This window comes from Acomys russatus, chromosome 10 (genome assembly GCF_903995435.1).
Source record: "Acomys russatus chromosome 10, mAcoRus1.1, whole genome shotgun sequence".
NCBI classification, from domain to species: Eukaryota; Metazoa; Chordata; class Mammalia; order Rodentia; family Muridae; genus Acomys; species Acomys russatus.
In genome coordinates this window covers 28,195,262-28,216,891 of record NC_067146.1, presented here as the reverse complement: position 1 = coordinate 28,216,891, position 21,630 = coordinate 28,195,262, and the positions used below count along the sequence as shown (strand labels likewise).

The following is a 21,630-nucleotide window of genomic DNA, read 5'->3' as shown; positions in this document are numbered from 1 at the left end:
AGGAACAAAAGAAAAAGAAAGTGGGGACCAGATAGAAAGGTTTCTACAGAATTTATGAGTCCCAGGTACAAGCCTCAGAAGTAGTTACAGCTTTATCAGCAGTGGACACTGAAAACAAACAAATCCTCTTGGGGATAGGTATTACAAGGATCTAAAGTGTCCATTTAATGAAGCAAGGAAAACCTAAAGCAATGCTCTGCCTGGCTGACCACAAGATTCCCTGCTGCCATTCTAAAGGCCTTACTTCTTGGGTCCCACTTGGCCCACGTTGACTCGCACACAGATGACTTTTCGTGTCTGCATGCCCACAGAACAGGAGGCCTCCCCATTCCATGTCGTGGTCGTATTGAAGGATGACACTGATGTGTCCTCTATACACTGACCCCATGGACCAGTTTGCCAGTGGTAAACAGTGCAAGGATGTTCATTGCAGCTGCGCACCTCTTGCAAAGCACTGCTGTTAGGGCAGCGGCTTCCACCTACAAAAATGCACAATGACAAAAGATTAGACAGCCAACAGGAACTTCACTGTTCTCTGCTCCTGGGAATTTGCAGGGCTAATAATGATGCTTCCACTTACCAAACATATACCATGGAACCAGTACACTACAAAAAAGGCAAATCACTCTTTTGCAATATCTAGCTTAAAATATAAAGCATACACCATGCATATGAGACATTAAAGATAATTCAGGACTTTAGAGAAGCTATTATTCTTCAGAGAAGACCATTGTCAGGTGCATGCCTGGAAGCCTACAGTAGACAACTTCACACACTGGATGAAAGAAAGTGTCTGAATGCGTTTGCAAGTGTCGTCATTTAAACCGAAAGTCTTAATCTTGGGTTTTAAATGCTATTTAGTGTAATGTATTAGAGGTTAGGGTGATTGTAAGCAAGTCTGTTAAAATTGGAATAAAAACCTATTGAGAAAACAATAGGGCGGTAATATCTGTTCAAATGTATGGTGTCATTGGCTGTACAAGTCGCATTCATTTTATGTGCTCCAAAGAAAATAAATGGTTTCAAATTAAACTATTAAACAATACTTTCTGCTTAATTCTAGTTTTTGTATGCATATTAAGACAGCTTTTTGTGACTTAATTCCATGTTTGTTTGTTTTGTATTTTGCTTTTGCAAACATTACAAGAAAAGATAGTTTTAAACTTCTCTATTCCAAGTCCAAATATTTTCAGTCAATTTGAACCCATTCACACTAAAATTTGTATTCTTTGTAGTGTCATCATCCATGACATCAAAGGTATTGGTGATAGTAAATGCTTATTTTTAATTAAAACTTGTTACACTTATTTGTGTGTGTGCATATTGGGTGGGACATGCACTTGCTGTGACATGTGTAGATAAAAGACAAAGTCATGGGAGTCAGTTCTCTTCCATAGTCAGTTTCCCCATATGGGTCCCAGATTGAACTCAGGTCATCAGATTTGATATTAAGTGTCTTTACCCACTTAGCCATCTTATTACCCTAAATCGATTTATTTTTAAATAAAGATTTGTCCAAGTGCCTGGAGAGATAATTCAGCCATTAGGAGCATATACTGGCACTTCAGATGAACCAAATTTGGTTCTTAGTACATCAGGCAGCTCACACTTTTCTACAAACTCCAGCTCCAGGGTACTTGGTACCTTAGGACAGCTCTTGTATGCAAATGTCCTGCCCCCACCTGTACATATAACAACCACAACAAAAAAGGTTGTCCCTTGAATTGACAGAATTTTCTTTCACGATAATAATACCTGTCTTTAGATTTTGATGCTGTTACATTCTTTTCTTTTTAGTCCTAAGGGAAGGCATCGTGGACCTTTCCATAACAGGCATGAAGACACACCCACAGTTCTGTGGGATTGTTAATTGCACTAGAAGATATCTTAAAAGTCTTGAGCAAATAACTAGGATTTATTTTTTCCTCAAATGGTATTTAGCTGATTTTGATTATCTCCTTTTTGGCATATGTAGATCTGTTATTTACAGCCAGAATAGCAGTGCTTTCACTGTAAGTGATGGCAAATATGTCATACTTCTGCCTAACTGCTCCGTCTCAGGAATGCACTCAAGTTACAAAGCAATAACTCTGGGGTTTTAATGGTAAGATAGACACAGCTTTAGTTTGTAGATGCTGGTATGAAGGTTAACCTTCTGGATTCATTTATATGGCAGCCCTGTTCTATGAACTCCATAGGTGGGGGTCCTAATTTGTATTCACAACTGTCAAGTGAATAAAAATTATTGGGTGTATAATCCCAAGCACATGAGATGATGTGACCACTGCACTAATAAGGAATTTAAGAAGATTCTGTTTTTTTAAGCAATTGTGGAAATAAAAAAGGATGTATTGTTAAGGGCAGGGATTGATGACGTGATTCTAGTGGCAACACCAGAGATGATATCCAGGAATGACACAGCTGTATTTTCAGACGTCCCTCTAATCAGCAGTTTAATCAGTTGTCAGTTTGTTGATAATTATTTTTGAATCATGTATGTGTTGTTGAATGTGGTTCCAACATCAGAATAGCTTGTCCTGCATATTTTCATTAATGTCCCTGCTTCATGAAGGTGAGGACATCTGTCACACTTCATATGCTGTCTACTGTCACACAGCTGGTGACCCTGGCAGCCTCTGCAAGGAAGCTAGGATTGGGATACACTGAATTCTAAAACAGGATAATTTGATTGGGAAGAAATAAGTGAGAATGCATAGAGTTCCTTCCTTCATTTGCTAGATATATTCAACATTAATAAATGCATGCTAATTTATACATATATATGATTATAGATGATTATATATAATTATTTCAAATTTCCTTTATATTTAATATTAAAATTGCTGCTCAAATGTTAAATTTCTGTACCTACACAATTTTCATTGTATAAGTATCCTGTTGCAGCTGATCTTAAAACTCTGAATTACTTTTGACACTTGAGTTGACTAGTTGGCTTTGGAGAAAAATGATAAGAAAAAACCACCAGCTTTCCACATCATTAGCATAACATGTCCAGGAACTGCAAAATAGCTGTTAAAGTTGATTGACACAGAGGCTGTTTATTTTCTTGCCCTAATCCACATTCAAGCCAAATCAGCACTCTTAATCTGATGTAGGATCCTTGCACAGATAAGCCTTCATGTGGTCTTAATTATTACAATATTACAATTTTGAAAGTCTGGTTTTGGTGTAATCAGACATTACAGCACCACTGTATTGTTTGGGGAATAATTTTATGTTAGAAACACTGGTAGATACAATATTGAAAATATCTATTATTTATGGGAAGATATACTACTCCCTTTGGGAATATTTCTATAGTCATGGAGAAATTATCAAATGTGAAGTATGACAAAATTAGTAATTAGTAATTAGCGAATGTTAAAATGTGCTCTTACATGTAAAACACAAACTTTACACTAAAACTGTTACTTATTTCTTTTATCATCTTAGCAACAAGAAAGACCTTAATGGATCTGAAAAAAATTCTGTTATGTAAATAAACCTTTATAGAGGAGGTGGGGTGGAGTTAGGAGGAGTAAAGGTAAAGTGCATCTATTCAGTGTATATTATGTGAGAAAAATTTATTTTTAATAAAAGGAAAGAGATAAACCCATATGTACATATAATTGTGCCAGCTTTTAGGTGAAACTGTTACATTAAAGTGAGATGCACCAGTCTAGGGATATGGCTCAATTAACAAGGATACTTGTTACAAATGTGAGGACTTGAATTCAAATGCCCAGAACTGATATAAAATACTAAGGGTAGCTGCATGATTTGGTAACTTTAGCACTGTGAGGTGAGAAACAGAGACTGGAAAATATTTAGGCTGTTTGGCCACCAGCCCAGCCTCAAATTTAGTAAGAGACCACTTCAAGAATATAAAATAGCAATAATGCAGTGCACTTGGCCTCCTCAGGCCTCCACATGCATGCACAGGCTCATAACCACACAAATATGTGTGTACATATACCACACGCATATATGATATATATATATATATATATATACAGACAAATCAAAATATGTAGAATAAAACATAACTTTTCCTACTAACATTAGCTATCTTAGAATGCGTGTTGTCAGAGTCACTGAATTGTTCTTTCTGGCATTAGTGTGCTTACAACTAGTATAATAGATTTAAAAAGAACTCTATTCAATATGGATACCTATATATGGAGTATAGTTTATGTATGTTGTTTAAGGGGCACCAGGGGCATTAGAACTAATTCACTACATTCAAGGGTATTTTGATATGGTGAGGAAAGGAAGTATGGGGAGTAGTGCGGGTGAGACAAACACACATATGAAGAAAATTCTACGTGGAGTGTCAGAATTATGTTGAGATGTATGTAATATAATAAAGACTTAAACAGTAAGATCATTGCATTTTAGAGACTTAAAAGTCTGGAAGAAGGAAACATTTAGTGAAATAAGAGCTAGAATTTTAAAAAGCAAGTTTCTTAGATTAAAAAAAAGGGAGATAATTTTATCTAAGCAAAAGTAAAAAATAAATGCAAAAGAATTCACCCACGTGTGCCCTTAGGGATTAGCCTGTTGCCATGTCATTGAGAGTGTAATGTTCATATGAGAAAAGAAATGGCTGCAAAGATAAGGGGACGGGGTGTACGTTAGGAAGTGGTGACAGTTGTGTTTCTCCTGTCACCTTCTATTGCAGCCTAAGTCCCCTCTTGGCAGACCTCTGCTGGGTTCAAGAAGCACTTGTCCAGGACGTGCATTAGGAGAACTGAATCATAAGGAATGTTAGCAGATGGAGGAAGAAGGGTTCTTATTGTGCAGTTTTCTCAAATCCTCAGACGCAAAGGGATGTGGGAGTGCCATCATCTACTTAGACACACCAAGTGATGCTCCTGTGTACACATGTCCTGGTTCTGTGGGTCTTAGAATTCTCTGAGAAACACAGCTTCTCCGTGGCTCTAAAAATCAAAATCACTAAACTGTAAAACATGAACACATTAAAATAGAACTATTACTTCTTCCAAGTTCTTCACTGTAAAGTATGATTTATGAAGGCGTCTAATTATTTGAGATAGTTGGCATAATTCTATTTCAATCTGCATCTATTCTCTGCACATGAAATATATAAAGGCACACAGGCGTTGGGCTAGGGAAGTTATATCAGGTCACTTTGAACTTTGCAAAAACAAATGTTTTCTCATGTTCCACTCTGTGAAGGTGCTAAGACCTCATGTTTACCTTTATAAATAAAGTTTGTTGAAATTCTTTAAAAGTAGAAAACAACAAGTAAAAATCTGAATCCCAGAAGTTACCATATTCCTTTCCATGTGTACATAGGGCTGTGTGTGTATGTGTGTATGTGCATATTCATGTGTGTGTTGAAGTCATGGGTCAATACCAGGTATTGTCTCTCCAGAGTGGCCTACCTTGTATTTGTGACATGTTCTCTCACTGAGACTGATGCTGACTGCTTAGGTGATGCCATCTGGCTTGTATGTAGGCCAGAGACATCCATCTATCCCTGCTACTCTAGCCATGGGATTATTAGCACACTCCACACCACCTAGATTTTTTACGTGAATATTGGGGTTGCCCTCTTTTGTAGGGCAAACACTTTCCCACAGAATTATCTTCACCAACCTCCCACTTCTACCTCTAACTTTTATGTGTCTTGTTAATTGTTTCCATTAACTGGATATATTTCTTCTCTAAGTTTCCTAATTTTTATAGAAAATTCTGAAGATTTAATGTTCATTATTTTGTAATTATATAACAATGTTCTGAAGCTTTGCAAGGTTCTGTGCATGCAATTCTGACAAGGTGTCCTAGAAGTAATGCCATGTTGTTACTGTAGAACATTGAGAAGATGAGTTGCTCCAATGCAATTACTTGCATCACTAGATTAAGCAAGATTTCTTTCTTTTAAAGACTTATCTCTATTTTTATTTATATGTGTCTGCCTCTGTTTGCAAACCATAGTGTGTGCTGGTTCCTGGGATGCCGGAGGGAGTGGGGATAATGTTCTCAAAAATTAGAGTTACAGATGGTTTTGAACTGTCCAATGTGGATGCTAGGAGCTGAACTCTGCTCCTTTGGAAGAGCAGCAAGTGCTCCTAACTGCTAAGCCGTCTTTCCAGCTCCCCTCCCTACAGCAAGATTCCCTTCAGGTAGACCACCCAGGGGCAGAACTTTCTCTCCCTAACTGGAAGCAATTATACTCCATATCTGGCACTCATCTCGGGATGGGGACAGTGGTGGGCATTCTCAAATTAAGGGCTTTGGAAGGATCTTGCCATCACAGCCCAGGATCATCATAAGCCAGATCACAGACTGGCCTAAGGGTTAACTATGTGGACCACTTGCCCCACCACAACTCTTTCCCTATTTAGCCCTCATTTATGTTAATAACCAGAAAGAAATGGCTAAAAGTTAGGCTTTGGTGTAGCCACATTTACTACCATTTCCCTACATCATGTTTCTCTTTGTTCTGAACGTAATCTATTTAAGTTAGGAGTATCCTAACTATTCAAATGTGACAAGTCAAGAAACATAATTTTCCTTCTGAAGGCTTCTATTTTGTTGTGTTGTTCATATTCCTTGGGAGTAAGACAACCCTCTGGCCTAGATTTTAAGTAACACTTACGGCTATGGTAAATAGAATTAGAAACTAAGATCTAGGACTGGAGATATAGCTGATAGGCAGAGCAAAAAGCTGTGTTCGATCCCTAGCACACACACCTGATTTCTTGCTGCTACATTACAGAGACTACCCCATCTATGCAAATTGATTTTTTAAAGAAAATTATGTAATCCTATCACTAAATACTACATACCAATTTTATTCTGTGTTTTCCTATAAAGTTATCACAGCATTTCCATAAAATTAATCTGTGACACATTCCAAGATTTAATTTTTGTAGACTAATAAAATACCTACTTATATGAAATATCATATCATCAATAAAAAACATAATTTAAGACTTCTTATAGATGTTGTTCTCTCAAAAAGAAAATAAAGGCATTTTTTTAAAGCTCGATATTATAATCTTCTAATTTCCCATAAAATAAAATGTTTTCATACCCAGCAAATAACAGGTATTAAAGAAATTTATTTTGCAGATGAGTTCTTCATTAAGTGTCTCAAAATTATTTTGTTTTTTGTAAATGTCATTGACAGAGACAGATAGCAAGACATTTATTTACAGAAATCCCACTCTGCTTACCACTTGTTTCGATCCATGCTCTTACGGCCTACTACACAGACAACTTCCGCCTCCCAGGAAGTCTGGCTTACGATGCACCTACTAGACTTAATTAGAAATTATTGAAGTCCTACTCTTTCAAATTAAGTGGGTGATATGTATGAAATACTAAACATGAATTTCTGCCTTTAAAACTTCAAGACCTTTCAGTGTGAGGTGTCTCATCTATAGACGTAATGATCTGTTGCAGTTTTGCAGACACAGCAAAATCCTTGCTTTGTGACTCAGGGGGTGAAAAGTCACTCATTACTAGTCACATGGCAAATGTCTGCAGAGTGTAATAGGTTTATAGGAAGCAGGGTGAACGTAGATCTAATTTTAATGAAATTCAAGACATAATATGAGCTGATAGAGTTTGAAGTCTGAAGGCAGTCTATTCAAGCTGGAATTGTTTTTGAGAACACACACAAGTAATTTTTTCTCCAAAATTTATACTTTTTCTAAAATAAAAGTTTTCTGTTTTCCTGTCAGTTATATTTGTAGAGGAGAATATTTGAGGGCTCTATAAAAATTATAAAATTTCTCTAAGAGTAGTTACTATTATATACGATGTTATATTTGTGTATTAAAGCCAAAGTAATTAAATATGCATAGTTATTATATAAAATAATAGTACATATGAATAAGTGAGATTCTGAGCTACTATGAACAAAACACTTGAAAATAGAAAAAAAAGAACAAGTGACATATAGTCAATCAAAATAAATTATTCTCAGGGATTAATAGCTATGTATGCTAAGTATAAAGAGAAATTGTGATCTCTCAGCCCTAATGTGAATAAGGGTGGTTTAAAGTGGGGTGCTGCAGTGGCCACACCTACATTCCTGAAAGATAATATTCCTCAGTGAAAGAATTTGACTCCTGTGCTTCTCCACTCCTCTGTTATTTTCCAGAAAGACAAGAGTTTAACATTGTCTCACTCAGTCAAACAGATTACAAGTTAGCATTTGGAGAACATCTCAGAGGCAATCACTTCCTTGTATTTCTTAGCAATAAAGATTGTGGGTAAGGTGCCATATTCACCCTTAGGGTGAATCCATGTTTGAGTCCCATGGGTCTCAGGGCCAGTGCTCAAGTATACACATGGTAGAAAACACACAAAATGTTCAGGCAAGCAATATCCATGCTAAAACTTAAAATGAGCTTTATTATACATATGTGATAATTTTATAAGATAGTAGACTGTCAAGGGATAAAACCACCCATTGAAATAGATGAAAAACAATGAAATGCTTGGAGTTTTAGAACTCATTTCTTAGTGTTGTTTTTTCCTTTGTATACTTTGGAGTAGAAAGAACCCAAATTATTAGATGAATGGGAAAAAGAGAAAATACTTTAAAAATCTTTTGTCCTTTATTAAAAAAAATCTATTTTCAAGAGAAATTATTAAGAATAGCACCAAACCATATGCAGAGATATTAAATGTCATTCATTACTGGATTTCAGTCAGCTCATTTCCGTAGAATGATGTCTTATAGATCTATACAAATTAAATAGCCACCAATGTCCAGAAAACAGTCATATCTGAACCTGGAGCCCTTACCTTCTTCACCTGCATATGCCAGAATGGACCGAGCTCGGATCTGTTTCCCTTCTGTTGTTTTCCCAGAGCAGGTATGTGAACAGGAGGACCATGTAGACCATGCACTGAGCACACAGTCCTTTGGGCATGGGGCATCACAGGCCACAGGAATGGGAAAGATTGCATCTCTGCATAGCTGTCTGTCCACTTCTTCTCCTGGGAAAGACATGGCCACCAACCGTTTATTGTTATTAAGTCCATGTAAAATGATTGAAACAAGACAGGGTCCAGATATATTAGACTAGTTCCCATTAACACTTAACTAAAAATCAAGTTTTTAGTTGCAGGACATGGTTGTCATGGTGAAATATTCAAAGTATATGAGAAAAACACAAACAGAAACAGTCACATAAATCCCTAGATAAATGATGTCTTTTAAATTATCAGAAGCATAGACAAAGAAATTAAACATATTACTGAAAGTATTTTTACTCTGCATTACCTTCCCATAAGTGATTTTTACAAATAAAATATTAATGTGCAATGAGGAGCATCATGAAATTATGTTGGCCTCATTATTTCTTTTTGAATTGTGGACTATGATTTACAAACAGTGGTAGATATCTATACCATGTGTCAATGGTTTCATGAACAAACTCGCATCTATCGTATCTGTCAGAGGAGGTGCTTTTATACAACTATCCATTTTTCTCTTTATTAAAAATCATTTTTTTCCCATTGGAAGTAGCTAGGAAATGTACATGGTAGAAGAGAGTCACCGTGCCAGTGCCTAAGATGGCCAATGCGGAAAGGAGAATAGAGATAAGACAGACAGAGCATGTACAGAAGTCAGAAGATGTCACTAAAGAGTCTCTAAATCATCAGGAGCTTGTATGGGTCTCAGGTGAAGAGCGGTGTGCTTTGCAGTATAAAAACACTCTCTCTGTGCCCCAAATCTTTAGACGCTACTAAAACAGACTTGTAGTTAGAAAATGAAATGTTTCCCGTAGACTTACGACTGACTAATTAGTTCCCAGCAGGGGAGCTACTTCAGGAGTTGGTACCAGGCTTGAGGAACTTGTGACCTAATGAGCCGCATATCATTGGAGCTGCATGCTATCTGCAGATCTTCTCTGATTTCTGTCCACCATAAAGTGAACATACCCTTCCTCATTCTACCACAGTATTCAGCCTTTCCATCAGCTCTGAATCAATGGAACCAAGGGGCATGGATTTAAATCCTCCTTAAAACTGTGAGCCCAAACAGTCCTCCCTTCAAGTTGTCCTATCAGGAGGTATTTTGTCACAGAAATGAGAAAAATAAGTAAAACAATATTAGATTAATATCTGATGAATGAATGAACTGAGATAAACAAAAGGCCAGTGAAAAGGAGAGTGTCACTGTTAATGACAAACAAGGTGCTGAGAATGGGGTAAAGGGAGAAGTGTGATACAAGTGGTGTATGTGTGACTTGGCTACAAACTGTGCCCTTGAGTTACAAATCTTTCTGCAGGTTGCCATAGAATATATCAACAATCCTGGATGACTTCATAAAAATCATGAGTGTTGCATTAGACATTTTTGGAGGAAGGCTACTGACAATTCCATTCTTGACAACCATTACAAACACACACACTCACACACACACACACACACACACACACACACACACACACACACACACACAGCCAAGCTCATTTTCTCTGGGTTAAAGTTAAGGGTATCCTTTAGTCACATATTTGAAAAATGAGACAGAAAACCAGAAGTAAATTGAAAATGTGCAAACATGTTAATAAGTACTAGTTAGAAGCACATTTGTGTGTTAATAGCCACTGAAGGAGAGATAAACCTGTTTTTTAGGATCCCAAGTGCTGGATCAGAATGGTCTTGTGAGAGAACAGGTGATGTTAATCCACTAGAAGACCAACCACCTCATGTGGGGAGCTTGATTGTTGCCAGCTGAAAAGATCCAGTGAACAGACTCTGGGAGGAGATACATAAATGAGCCCAGAACTGGAGGTGGACTTTTGTAGGCATGGGATAGTTTTGGCTGTTCATCGCTCCACTTCGAGACACTCCTAGAGAAAACCACTCGAGGGAAGGTTTCGGGGCTCTGGGTCCTGCTGAGATTCCGGGTTCTGGTTACTCCAGGTTCTATTAGAAGAAATCTTCCTGATTACACCAGGAGAATTGATCCTCGGAACTGATATCCTTACGGTTTTGTTGTTGTGTTCCTTAATCCTTATTTCTTTTTGTTTTGGTTGTTCGGGTTGTAAGTGACATACGCTCAGTTAATAAGTTGTTAATAAAATATATTGGATAAGAAAAATGAGCCTACAAGCCACTATTTGTAAGGTCTTAAATCATTAGACTTCTTCACTAGTAGGAGAGGTTCATTAGAATTACATCTGAGGCAACAGGGTTCATTCTATCTTTATCACTCTGATTTCTGAAATACTGCTTTTACTAGCAGTGAGGTTTGGCATATATCCCACTAAGACAATCTGATTAATTAATAAGTACATACATAGGTGGTATGTAGGTTATAAAATCATTATTATGTAATGAGGCAGTTAATATTTTATCATTTACATAACTATGATTCCTTTTTTCTATTAAACTGGGTTTTTTCTTAGGTCGAGGGGTGTCTTTTATTGTAACATCGCTCTGTCATCTTTCCTGTCTTTTTCCCCTTCTTGTCCTGTGAAATGACATCACACTTTGAAACTGAAGCTTATAGTTAACAAGTGTGACAATTCCAAATATTTTCCAATAGTCCCCAATTATTTCTGCTGAGAAAAACACAATTCTGAAGCAATTGGGCGTTCGTGCCAACCATATTATTGCAATGGACTTCCTGACTTGAGAAATAGGTTTCAGTTTGCTAGAATATAAATCAAAGGGATATACAAAAGAACTTCCTCATGTTTCACAAGGCTCTTACCTAGACCAGCCAGTCCACTCATGATGTTTTGCTTAGGCATATAATTCACCCCAAACAACATACCTTCATCTTTGAAGGCAACATGCAGACTGACTCAGGTGGAAACTTTGAGAATCTCCAATGATTCCGGAGGGTGTATTGAACTTTTCCTCTACCTTGTCAGATGTGATTTTTGTCTCTTGGTTCTCTTATCTCTTGCCCATAACTGTTTGGCATTCACAGTGAAGCTTTTATTTACATAGTTTGAGGATTTCACAATGCATTTAATGTATTTGTACAACATCCACGCCTATTCCCTTCTCCACCAATTGCCAAGAGCTCTTCATGGAGGGATGGGCCTCTTTGACCGGCTCTCCCACCTGTGTGAAGATTTGTATTGCTTTGACCCTGTGCAGGTCATATCCATGCAGTTCCAGGCTCTGGGCACAGGGAAGCCTTAGGTGCTAGTCACACTAGCTATTTTTTCCTTTCTCTCCACAAGCAGAGCTCACTGTTGAAGCAATTTTGTTATACTTGTATTATGGTTTGAATGAGAAATAACCCCATTGTCTCAGGCATTGGGATATTGTACTCCAATTAATGATGTTCTTTGGGAGGTTTAGGAGCCTTGGTCTTGCTAGAAGAAGTTTGTAACTTGGCATAGGCTTTGTGATTTTAAAGACTCACACCATTCGCGGTTCACTCTCTCCTCTGCATGATTATGCTCCAAAAGTGAGTCCCCAGCTACCTGCTTCTGCCCCCATGCCTTTGCTCTGTCATCATGGACTCCTAAGCCTGAATAAGCTCCTCCTTCTCCATAAATTGCTTTGGCCACAGTGTTTTTACAACAATAGAAAAATACTACTTTATATGAAAAAAATTTGTTCTTTGTGCAGATGACTGCCAAACTTCAGTCTCAAGTTTAAAGGAGTTTTTATTGACCATCTACTTTCAGAATAACTGGTATATTATTATCTTGATTTTAATCTCTGAGAGAATTTACTGCAACTTAGGCTTTTTACTAAGATTAGATAACATCATAATGCTTATCCCTTCTTGTCTTTCTCCTGTGTGTGTGTGTGTATGGTTGAATGAGTGCAGAAACGGCATGGTGTGAGTGTGGAGAATACATTCTTGTTGAAGCTGGCTTTGCCCTTTCTAGATGTGGATCATGGAGAACTAAACTCAAGTCTTCACACTTGACACAGAGTACCTTTAGTCACTAAGTCATCTTCAGGGCTCAATAGTCATCTTTCTTGTTCGAGTCCTTATATTTACCACCTATAGCTGACACATAATAAAAATTAATATTTTCTGTATAAAATGAATAAGCGAAGAAACGAATCTTAAACTGTTATATAAGTGAAACAGACCTTTTACATATGGACTAAGTTCAGCTTCTCTTTCTTTTAACCAGAATACATTTACAACAGACCTTCAGGTGATTTACATGCACATAAAATCCAAGAGATATTGTCCTAGGACTTAACAATGCTTGTTGTCTTCTGGTTTGAACAGAATCAGAGTTTGAATTGAAAGGGCAACTGTATAAATTCAATTTCATACTTTGTAACCCTTGCTTCCCTGGGGGACTAGGCAACACAGTAGGAGGAAAAGGGTCCCAAAGACGGGCAAAGAGTCAGAGACAGCCTCAACTTCCTCTGTGAGAAATCCCACAAGAGCTCCAAGCTACACAACTATAACATACATGCAGAGATCCTGGACCAGCACAATACAAGATCTCTGATCTCTCTGAGCCCACTTGAGTCCAAGTCAGCTGATTCTGTGGGCCATGTTCCTGGGTGTCGTTAATCACTCTGTCTCCTCCACTTCTTGCTCCTGCTCCTCTGCAGGACTCCCAACCTCCATCTAATATTTGACTGTGGGACTCTGCATCTGTTCTCAATATTTAAACAATTTTTACTGGACAACTTCTTTATTTCATGACATGAAAAATATCTTCACCTTATTTTTTAATCTATTTATATCCTTATCTGTTGACATTTAAATATCATTTCTTAACTTACTTTAAATATTACATTAGGTGATTTTTCTTCCATTTTTTCTTTCTGTCCTAAGTTTCTCAAAATGATAACCTCTAGGTCACCCTTCTCAATTTTGCTATCCTTTTAAATCCCTGGCCAAGTTTTGATTCCTTCATGAAAGACCAGCAGAAAAGGAGTCATGAGTCTTTGATTCCTTGGTTCCATCCTATGGTTGTCATCAAGTGTCTAATCCAGGCTTCCATGTGATCATTATGACCTTTATCTTCATTTGTTCTTTTGAGGTAGAATCTATGCTAACAAAGTTTAGTAAACAACATGACTTATGAATAAATGATGAATGCTGAGGCCTAAATGAAATTTTACCTGAATTTTTTTGTTGTTTGAATTTAAATTCCTAGGATGTCATTTGGTTCCTTACAAAGCAAGATATAATAATCATAGCTGACAAAACATGCTTGTGATCTGTACATTTTGACTTGGTGGTACATTGACATTTGTCAACTACTTTGGTAGATTTTTTTTTTTTTTACTGTATACTTTCTTTTTTTTATTATTAATTTATTCTTGTTACATCTCAATGTTTATCCCATCCCTTGTATCCTCCCATTCCTCCCCCCCCCCATTTTCCCATTATTCCCCTCCCCTATGACTGTTCCTGAGGGAGATTACCTCTCCCTATATATTCTCATACTGTATACTTTCTACATACATTACTTTAATTGAAGGCTGAAAGGCCCTGTCCTCTTTTTAAGTAGTGGGAAGTGTTTTCGTCATTTCTATTAACTGAAGTTAACACTTAATTTTTTTCTTTTCATACTGTGATTGTGACATTTTTAATGTCATAGACATTCAAAGTCCTCTTACTGTGTTTATTTTCAGTGACTAAAATGTATCCAACCTTAAGTTTATAGAAAAAAATCCTTAAGCCTCTAGAAAATCTAAATCATAACTTTATATCTGACAAAGGTTGAGATTAGTTTTATTTGTATTTCAATGTTCAGATTTATATCATGATTTTATTTTTTTCAAGTTTTTGTCTAATTTAGTTTTTGGGATTACATTATAATCACATTATTTCTCTCTTTCTTTTCCCCTCCAAATCCTCCCATATATTCCTCCTTGTTCTCTTTCAAATGCATAGCTTCTCTTACTTGAATTGTATTGCACACACACACACACACACACACACACACACACACACACACACTGAAATACATTTTCATAATATGTGAACACAACCTGGTAAGTCCATGCAGTATTGCTTTATGTATTTATTTTTAGGAATGGACATTTACTATTGGATAGCCAATTGGTATGTTCTTCTCTGAGAAAGGCTATTTCTCTCTCAGTATTCTCTAATTGCCTGTATTATTTTGTTTAGCACTGAGCCCACATAAGCTTTCCTGCTTCCACGTTAGCTGCTGTTGTTCCCTTTGTTCAGTTCAGGTTTAGGCAGCCATGAAGGTAAGATGTCATGGATGTGGTTTCTGACACATATAGGAGATGACTTTTACAATCTTTCCACACCTTCTTCCATAAGAAGTTGTGTTTTAGATGTATCATTTGTAGCTGGGTTACAAAAATTGTATTTTGATTGGTTGTGGCTTTCTGTAATAGTTTTCCTGTGTTGCAAAGAAAAACTTTCTTGGTGAGGGGCGAGGACTGTACTTATTTGTAGATATAAGAATAAATTTTCAGAATAAATTTAAAGCTGGATTAGTAAAGTGGAGATATTAGTTTCTCTTCCAAGTTCCATTATTTGACTATCCCTGAGTAGTTTGGCAAGTTTTCTTTATCAGCACCATTTTCCTCCTAGTGACCATGCCTTAAATCTAATTAGAGAGTTGTTGGTTGATACCAGGGTATACATGCCATTATTGCATCCTTAGTGTTGCTGTTAATTTATAAGTAGGTCTAATAAATGTTTATTATTAGGCTAATTATTATCACAGTAGTATTTTCTAACCTGCTAGCAGCCAATGAAAACACAAACCCTGTTATAGTTAATTAAAACAAACCTTTATCTGGGGCAAGGCAGATATTACCTCCTAAGCTGTCCTCGAATAACTCCCAGTTTCTAGCCCATTCCATCTGTTTCTAATAATTATCTGTGCTACTTCCCATGCATAATCCTAAAATACTTGCTATTGTTCTTCATTTTTTTTTCCATGTGGAACTTCAGAGTTCCTTTTCTGGACCCGTGTGGGTCTTTTTCTAAACCACTGTGATTCTCCTTCTTCCTCTTCCTCCATCCTGTCTCTGTCTCCTTCCCAAGATTCTCCCAGTCCCCCAAAGCCTGGAACTGTAGCCACACCTATCTCATTTGCCTGCCCAGCTCTGTCGGCCTTTTATTGGTTAAGTAGGAATAAGTTTTTAGGCAAGGTTACATAGCAAGCAGTAATGAACGTAAAAATACGTCAGACCAACCTCTAACACTTAGGGTTACTGTGCCATGGCCACTGTTGTAGTAGTTCCTTGGTATCATAGCTGGGTAGTACTATTGGTTCCTTCTTTCCTTGGAAAGCTTGCAGTCTGCCTTCTTGGTACCATAAAAACTAGTTTTCAAGAAAGAGGCGTTTATGTCTCATCCAGCTCACATCCTCTTGGTCCTGTGTCTAATGTGCATGGTGTCTTCAGCAATAGGCTTTTCTTAGAACTTCTGGGATACAACCAAGGGCAACAGCAATAGTGTATAATGTTCTGGAAGTCTTTTGGAGAACATTGTCAAGCAATTCAAAAGAGGGTTGTTTCTCATGTCTGGTGTTGGGCTTTATGTTTTACACAATCTACAATGCGTGAGGCCTAGCACAGATGAAAAATTTATATTTAAACTATATAAGTTTAAGCCGGGCATGGTTGCACATGTCTGTAATTCTAGCACTCAGGAGGCAGAGGCAGCATATCTCTGTAAGTTTGAGGCTAGCCTGGTCTACAAAGTGAGTCCAGGACAGCCAAGGCTACACAGAGAAACTCTGTCTCAAGAAAACAGAAAACAAGAAAAAAAAAAAAAAAAAAAAAAAAAAAAAAAAAACCTATGTAAGTTTAATTCCATGTAACACTTTCATTATTAGAGATAGTTTTATGTAGAATAGTAGGAGGCTCAGTAACTTTTTCAGACATCTTTACTTATATATTACTGTCCTCTGGATATCAGTGTGGAGAATTTTCAAAAATTTAAAAGTAAATCTAATATATGACCCAAGTATTCTCGAAGGATTGGATATCCTATGCCACAGATACTTGCCCATCCATATTAATTGATGTCTATTCACACTTGAAACAACTTAGATGTTCCTTAACCCACAAACGAATAATGAAAATGGGTATTTGTATACCATGAAACATTACTCAGCCTTAAAGAAAGATGAGATCATAAAACTTGCAGGTAAAGTCATGGAACTAGAAAACACCATATTGAATGAGGTGACTCAGAATCAGAAATACAAACATCAAATGATGTCTCTGACCTGAGGTTCCTAGCTCCAGATGCTCAGATATAAGTACATAACCTGGAATAACTGCATGAAGTAAAAAGGGGCCATTTTGTATGCAGCAAGAGCGACAGAGAAACAGCAAGGTACAAGAGCCATGGAAGGAGAAATGAGGAAAATGGCAAAGTGGCACTAATTACCAAGAGAGGAAAAGAGAATTCATATTTTCCTGTCTATAGTTTCTTCATAAGACTTTATTCCACTTTATAGTTACTCAGCTTGCAATTGACTACAACATTAATTTCTACATCTTGCAGATTTCTGTGATTTAGTAAATAAAACTAACAAATTGCACTGATTCAAATTTTGTTTTTCCAATACACCAAATATGTGTCTTTGGGAAGTTATTTATGTACTCTGAGACTTAGCTTTCTAGTTCTCAAATAGAAGCTAATAATCATATTTACTTTACAGGGCTGTTGCTGTATATATTACATATTTTATTTATTTATTTATTTTTTTACATAAACATTTTAATTATTACACATATATACTATATACTACCTACGGCAAAAAGAACCATGAAACAATCAGGAATTAGATAAATGTTACATTCATAGTGTTTTGGCTATTTCTATTTGGCAACTTTGAAGAAAACATCTTTCCTATCTTGGTGCATGTAAAGTTTTGAATGTAAATTAATATCTATCATATCCATCTTTATCAACAAAGTGCCAAGCCCAATGTCTGCCACAAGGTTGGAAAATCTTGTTTGAAGTAATAGTACTGTGTTTACTTTCATCACCTGTCAGAGGAGGAAATGGCATCCCTCCCACATGGCCCATTCCTAGCTCTATTGTATTCTAATTAACCTGTACTAATGTACTAATCATTTTTTTTTTGTAATTTTACTAACAAATAGACTTGTATAAAATTACATTACTGGTCATTACCATTGTATTCTATACAGCATAAGCTTGCTCATTCAGGTATTTTTTCCATTGCTCAAATAATAAAATGGTAAGTAGATGAAGAAATGCTAATTTGTTATACAATTATTAAATGGTATAGTCGTTTTTGGAAATGATTTAGAATTGTGGTATAATTATCTTTTCTTTCTTTCTTTTTTATTAAACATTTTTATTTTTATACATATTAATTAGTTTATTTATAGTGTTGAATACATAAACACTAAGCCTCTGAGTTCATGTCTTACTAACCCATCACTGGCTGAAAGTCATACTGTAGGTTATGCTAAGTTTTCAAGACCAATTTTGATTTGCAAATATTCTTTCTTAAATAGTTATTATATCTTTATTTTCTGAATTTCTTCCTACCTTATATGGCTTCAAAAATAAAAAGTTATTATAATTATATATATGGAAAATCATATATAATATATATTATATTCCTCTATACATGGGAAATGCTACAGAATTTTTGTTTATTTTTGAGACAAGGTTTCTGAAAATGTCTTGTAGATCAGGCTGGTCACAAACTAGGATTAAAAGTGTGTATTACCTTATCAGATCAGGCACTACAGAGATTGTTTTTGAAAACTTAAAATGCATAAAAAAATCTATGGTATAACAAGTTATATATAAAAGATAGAACTATGTGATCTTGCCAAAATTCATAAGAAGATCAAGTACCTTAGAGTTACACAAATAACATGAAGATATACCTATTAACACAATATAAAATTTGGGCATGCTGATTAAGAAAAAGATCTTGAATTAATGGAGTCTGAATAGACATGGCAGAGTTCATAGAAAAAAATGGGAAAAAACAGTGGAATCTGAGCTGTATTGTATGGTAAGAGACCCTTTTTGATGAAAAACAAGAAAGAATGCAGTAGAAATGCAGAAGACTGCTCTTCTCAAAAAGGCTTGCAAGCAGAATTCTAAGAATTAATCACTCTTGTTAAACATCTCTAAAACTGTCTTCTTTGTCTTTTGTGACCTCATGTGAAACACTAAAAAGTTGAAATCTAAAAACTAGGCTGAGAGCCATAGCCGATCAGTTGCAGTGTGTCTCTTCAATCTTTATAGCTATGGTTCAATGGTTGCTAGTGTATATTGGAAAGAATTATAAGGAAAAATGAAATTGTAGAAACGAAGGAATATTTCATGAATTGGTCTTTGTGCATGCCTTCATTGCTATGACAATTACCCGAGAGAAGCCACGTTAAGGGAATATGATTCAAGTCTTTCTGTATAGATATATGAATGTTTTCATAGAAAACCCAACCTTGCTTTCTGAAAATTCTCATGGTTTTTTTTGGAGTACCTTTCTATCTAAATTACTGAACTGCTTGTGCTTATTTAGTATTATTTTTTAATGTATCAGAATATTTTTATAAATATTAATTATTATTTATATGAACTGACACTTTTTAACCCACTTGTAATTTCTATTGTGAAAGAGAACAGCTTTCAGAAAGTTGTGTCCCTTAATAATAGCTCATGTACTAATGGTTCAAATTATAACCCTTTTTACTGTTCATCTGAAGCCCCAAATTAAAGAGACACTCAACAGAGACACGAGTAAAACAGTCTAGACTTCTATTTGATGGTCTGTGGATAGAAACTATAATGAGGTTTAAGAACAGTAGCATCGTAATAGGGAAATTTGGAAGAAATATCGTTTATATTATAAAGTACTTTAGTGGGTGTTAGAAACATGATTTAGTCTTGAATCACTACAATTCAAATGCTGCCCTGTGAATACACACACACACACACACACACACACACACACACACACACACACACACACACACACACCATTTAGATAAAAAAAAAAAACTCTAAATATAGTTTCACTCTAAATCTAAAAGCAAATAAAGGTATACCTTAGAGGGAGATTTTGCTCTTACAGAAGATAATGAATTCTAAGTTTTAGACAGTATAATTAAAACTACTAAAGCATTTTATGATATTCTTATGGTAATCCTAGTTTCTTGCATGTGCTGACTTACACAGATAAAGAAAAATTTTATTTTGTTGTGTTGTGTTGTTTTTTGAGACAGGGTTTATCTGTGTAGCCTTGGCTGTCCTAGACTCAGCTTTGAAGACCAGGCTGGCCTCAAACTCACAGAGATCTGCATGTCTCTTCCTTCCTGAGTGCTGGGATTACAGGTATGTGCTATACCACGCCTGGCTGATAAAGGAGATTTTTACTTTAAAAAAATAGTTGCTAATTTTTATCTGACTTGAGTGGTCTGAGCTGTTCTCTGTTCACTATTATGAAAAAAACTGGATATAGTTATTTTTTAAAGTTATGAGCATGATTTAAAAAAACTAATCATCACAAGAAAAATTACATCACTCTATACAAGTCCAATTTCCTTAATTCACTAGTTACTGTTATGACAAAAGAAAATAAATAAACATGCACTTAAACGTAAGAAAATTTTAACACTTCTGTAGTCTGAATCTGAATGAAAGTAAAATTCTAAGCAGCATCCCAGAATGATCTATACCATCCCACTTGTCTATTCTAAGCATATTGGTTATATAATTGTACTTATTTGTGGGTGAAAATTACACTTTTTAAGTCTTATTATGTCCATGAAGTAAAATGCTATCAGGAGAAATAACATAGGAGAATCATTTTGGAGTATGTGCAACAAAGCCTCCAAGAGAGTCTTTCTTTTCACAAATTACCATATATTGAGTGACAGACATAGGAATTTCTGCCCATTTTACTCATATTCAAGGTCTATGTTCTCTCCACTCATAACAAGACAATCTCTAGGTACAATCACTTAGTAGGCACTTAAGAAAAGTTATGAAAAGCAAATAAATGTATTTTACTCAAAGTTTTACACTAGATAATTTCCCAAAGGAAATATTTTTAGAGCATGACCTACCTTTAAAATGAATCAATTCAATGTGGCATAATGTAATTTGGAAATCATCAATACTATGACTTTGGAAAATGAGATCACCACACAGAGACAACTTTTTACAAATGGATATTTAATTTCTTTAGGAGTTTATTCTTTTGTGGAATGTAATTATCCCTGACATTTCAGTAATGTTTTCAGGAGCAATTTGACCTTTGATGCAGTTCTCTTTGCAACCCTGTAGCTTGAGAAATGGACAGAAATATTGCATTCGTGTTAAAAGTTAAAGCCAAACAGAAACCCGACTTACAAGCCATGGCTAAGTTAGCTGCCATCTCCTCCTGTAATCTCATCTTTCATTTTAATTTTAGCACTTGGCATGTATATGCTGGCTTGCTTCAGACTTATGAGCCACAGGTTCAGAACAAAGGCAGTCATAAGGTAAATAAGCTCTAGGAAGGCCCTGGGCCATTGGTGCATGAGGAGATAAATGTTAATTATCATAACTAAATATGAGAGTCAAGAAAAGAGAAATCGAGTTCATATGTGAATAGTCTTGCTAACAGATGAGTGAGATGCTGGAGAATTCCTTATCACATCCACTTTCAAACTAGCAGCACTTCCATCCTCAATTGTGTGGTAATTGCCAAGCA

The 21,630-nt window shown here is 36.0% G+C and overlaps 1 protein-coding gene across 1 annotated transcript in view; it reads right to left on the bottom strand.

The window, feature by feature from the left end:
- The window catches only part of Thsd7a (thrombospondin type 1 domain containing 7A), a 352,216-nt gene that overhangs the window by 75,745 nt on the left and 254,841 nt on the right, over positions 1 to 21,630 (bottom strand). The window contains exons 7-8 of the mRNA XM_051151923.1: positions 8,788 to 8,982; positions 245 to 479 (exon numbers count right to left, since the gene is read on the bottom strand). Of these exons, the coding sequence (XP_051007880.1) occupies positions 245 to 479; positions 8,788 to 8,982 (430 nt within the window). The remainder of the gene's footprint in view (positions 1 to 244; positions 480 to 8,787; positions 8,983 to 21,630) is intronic.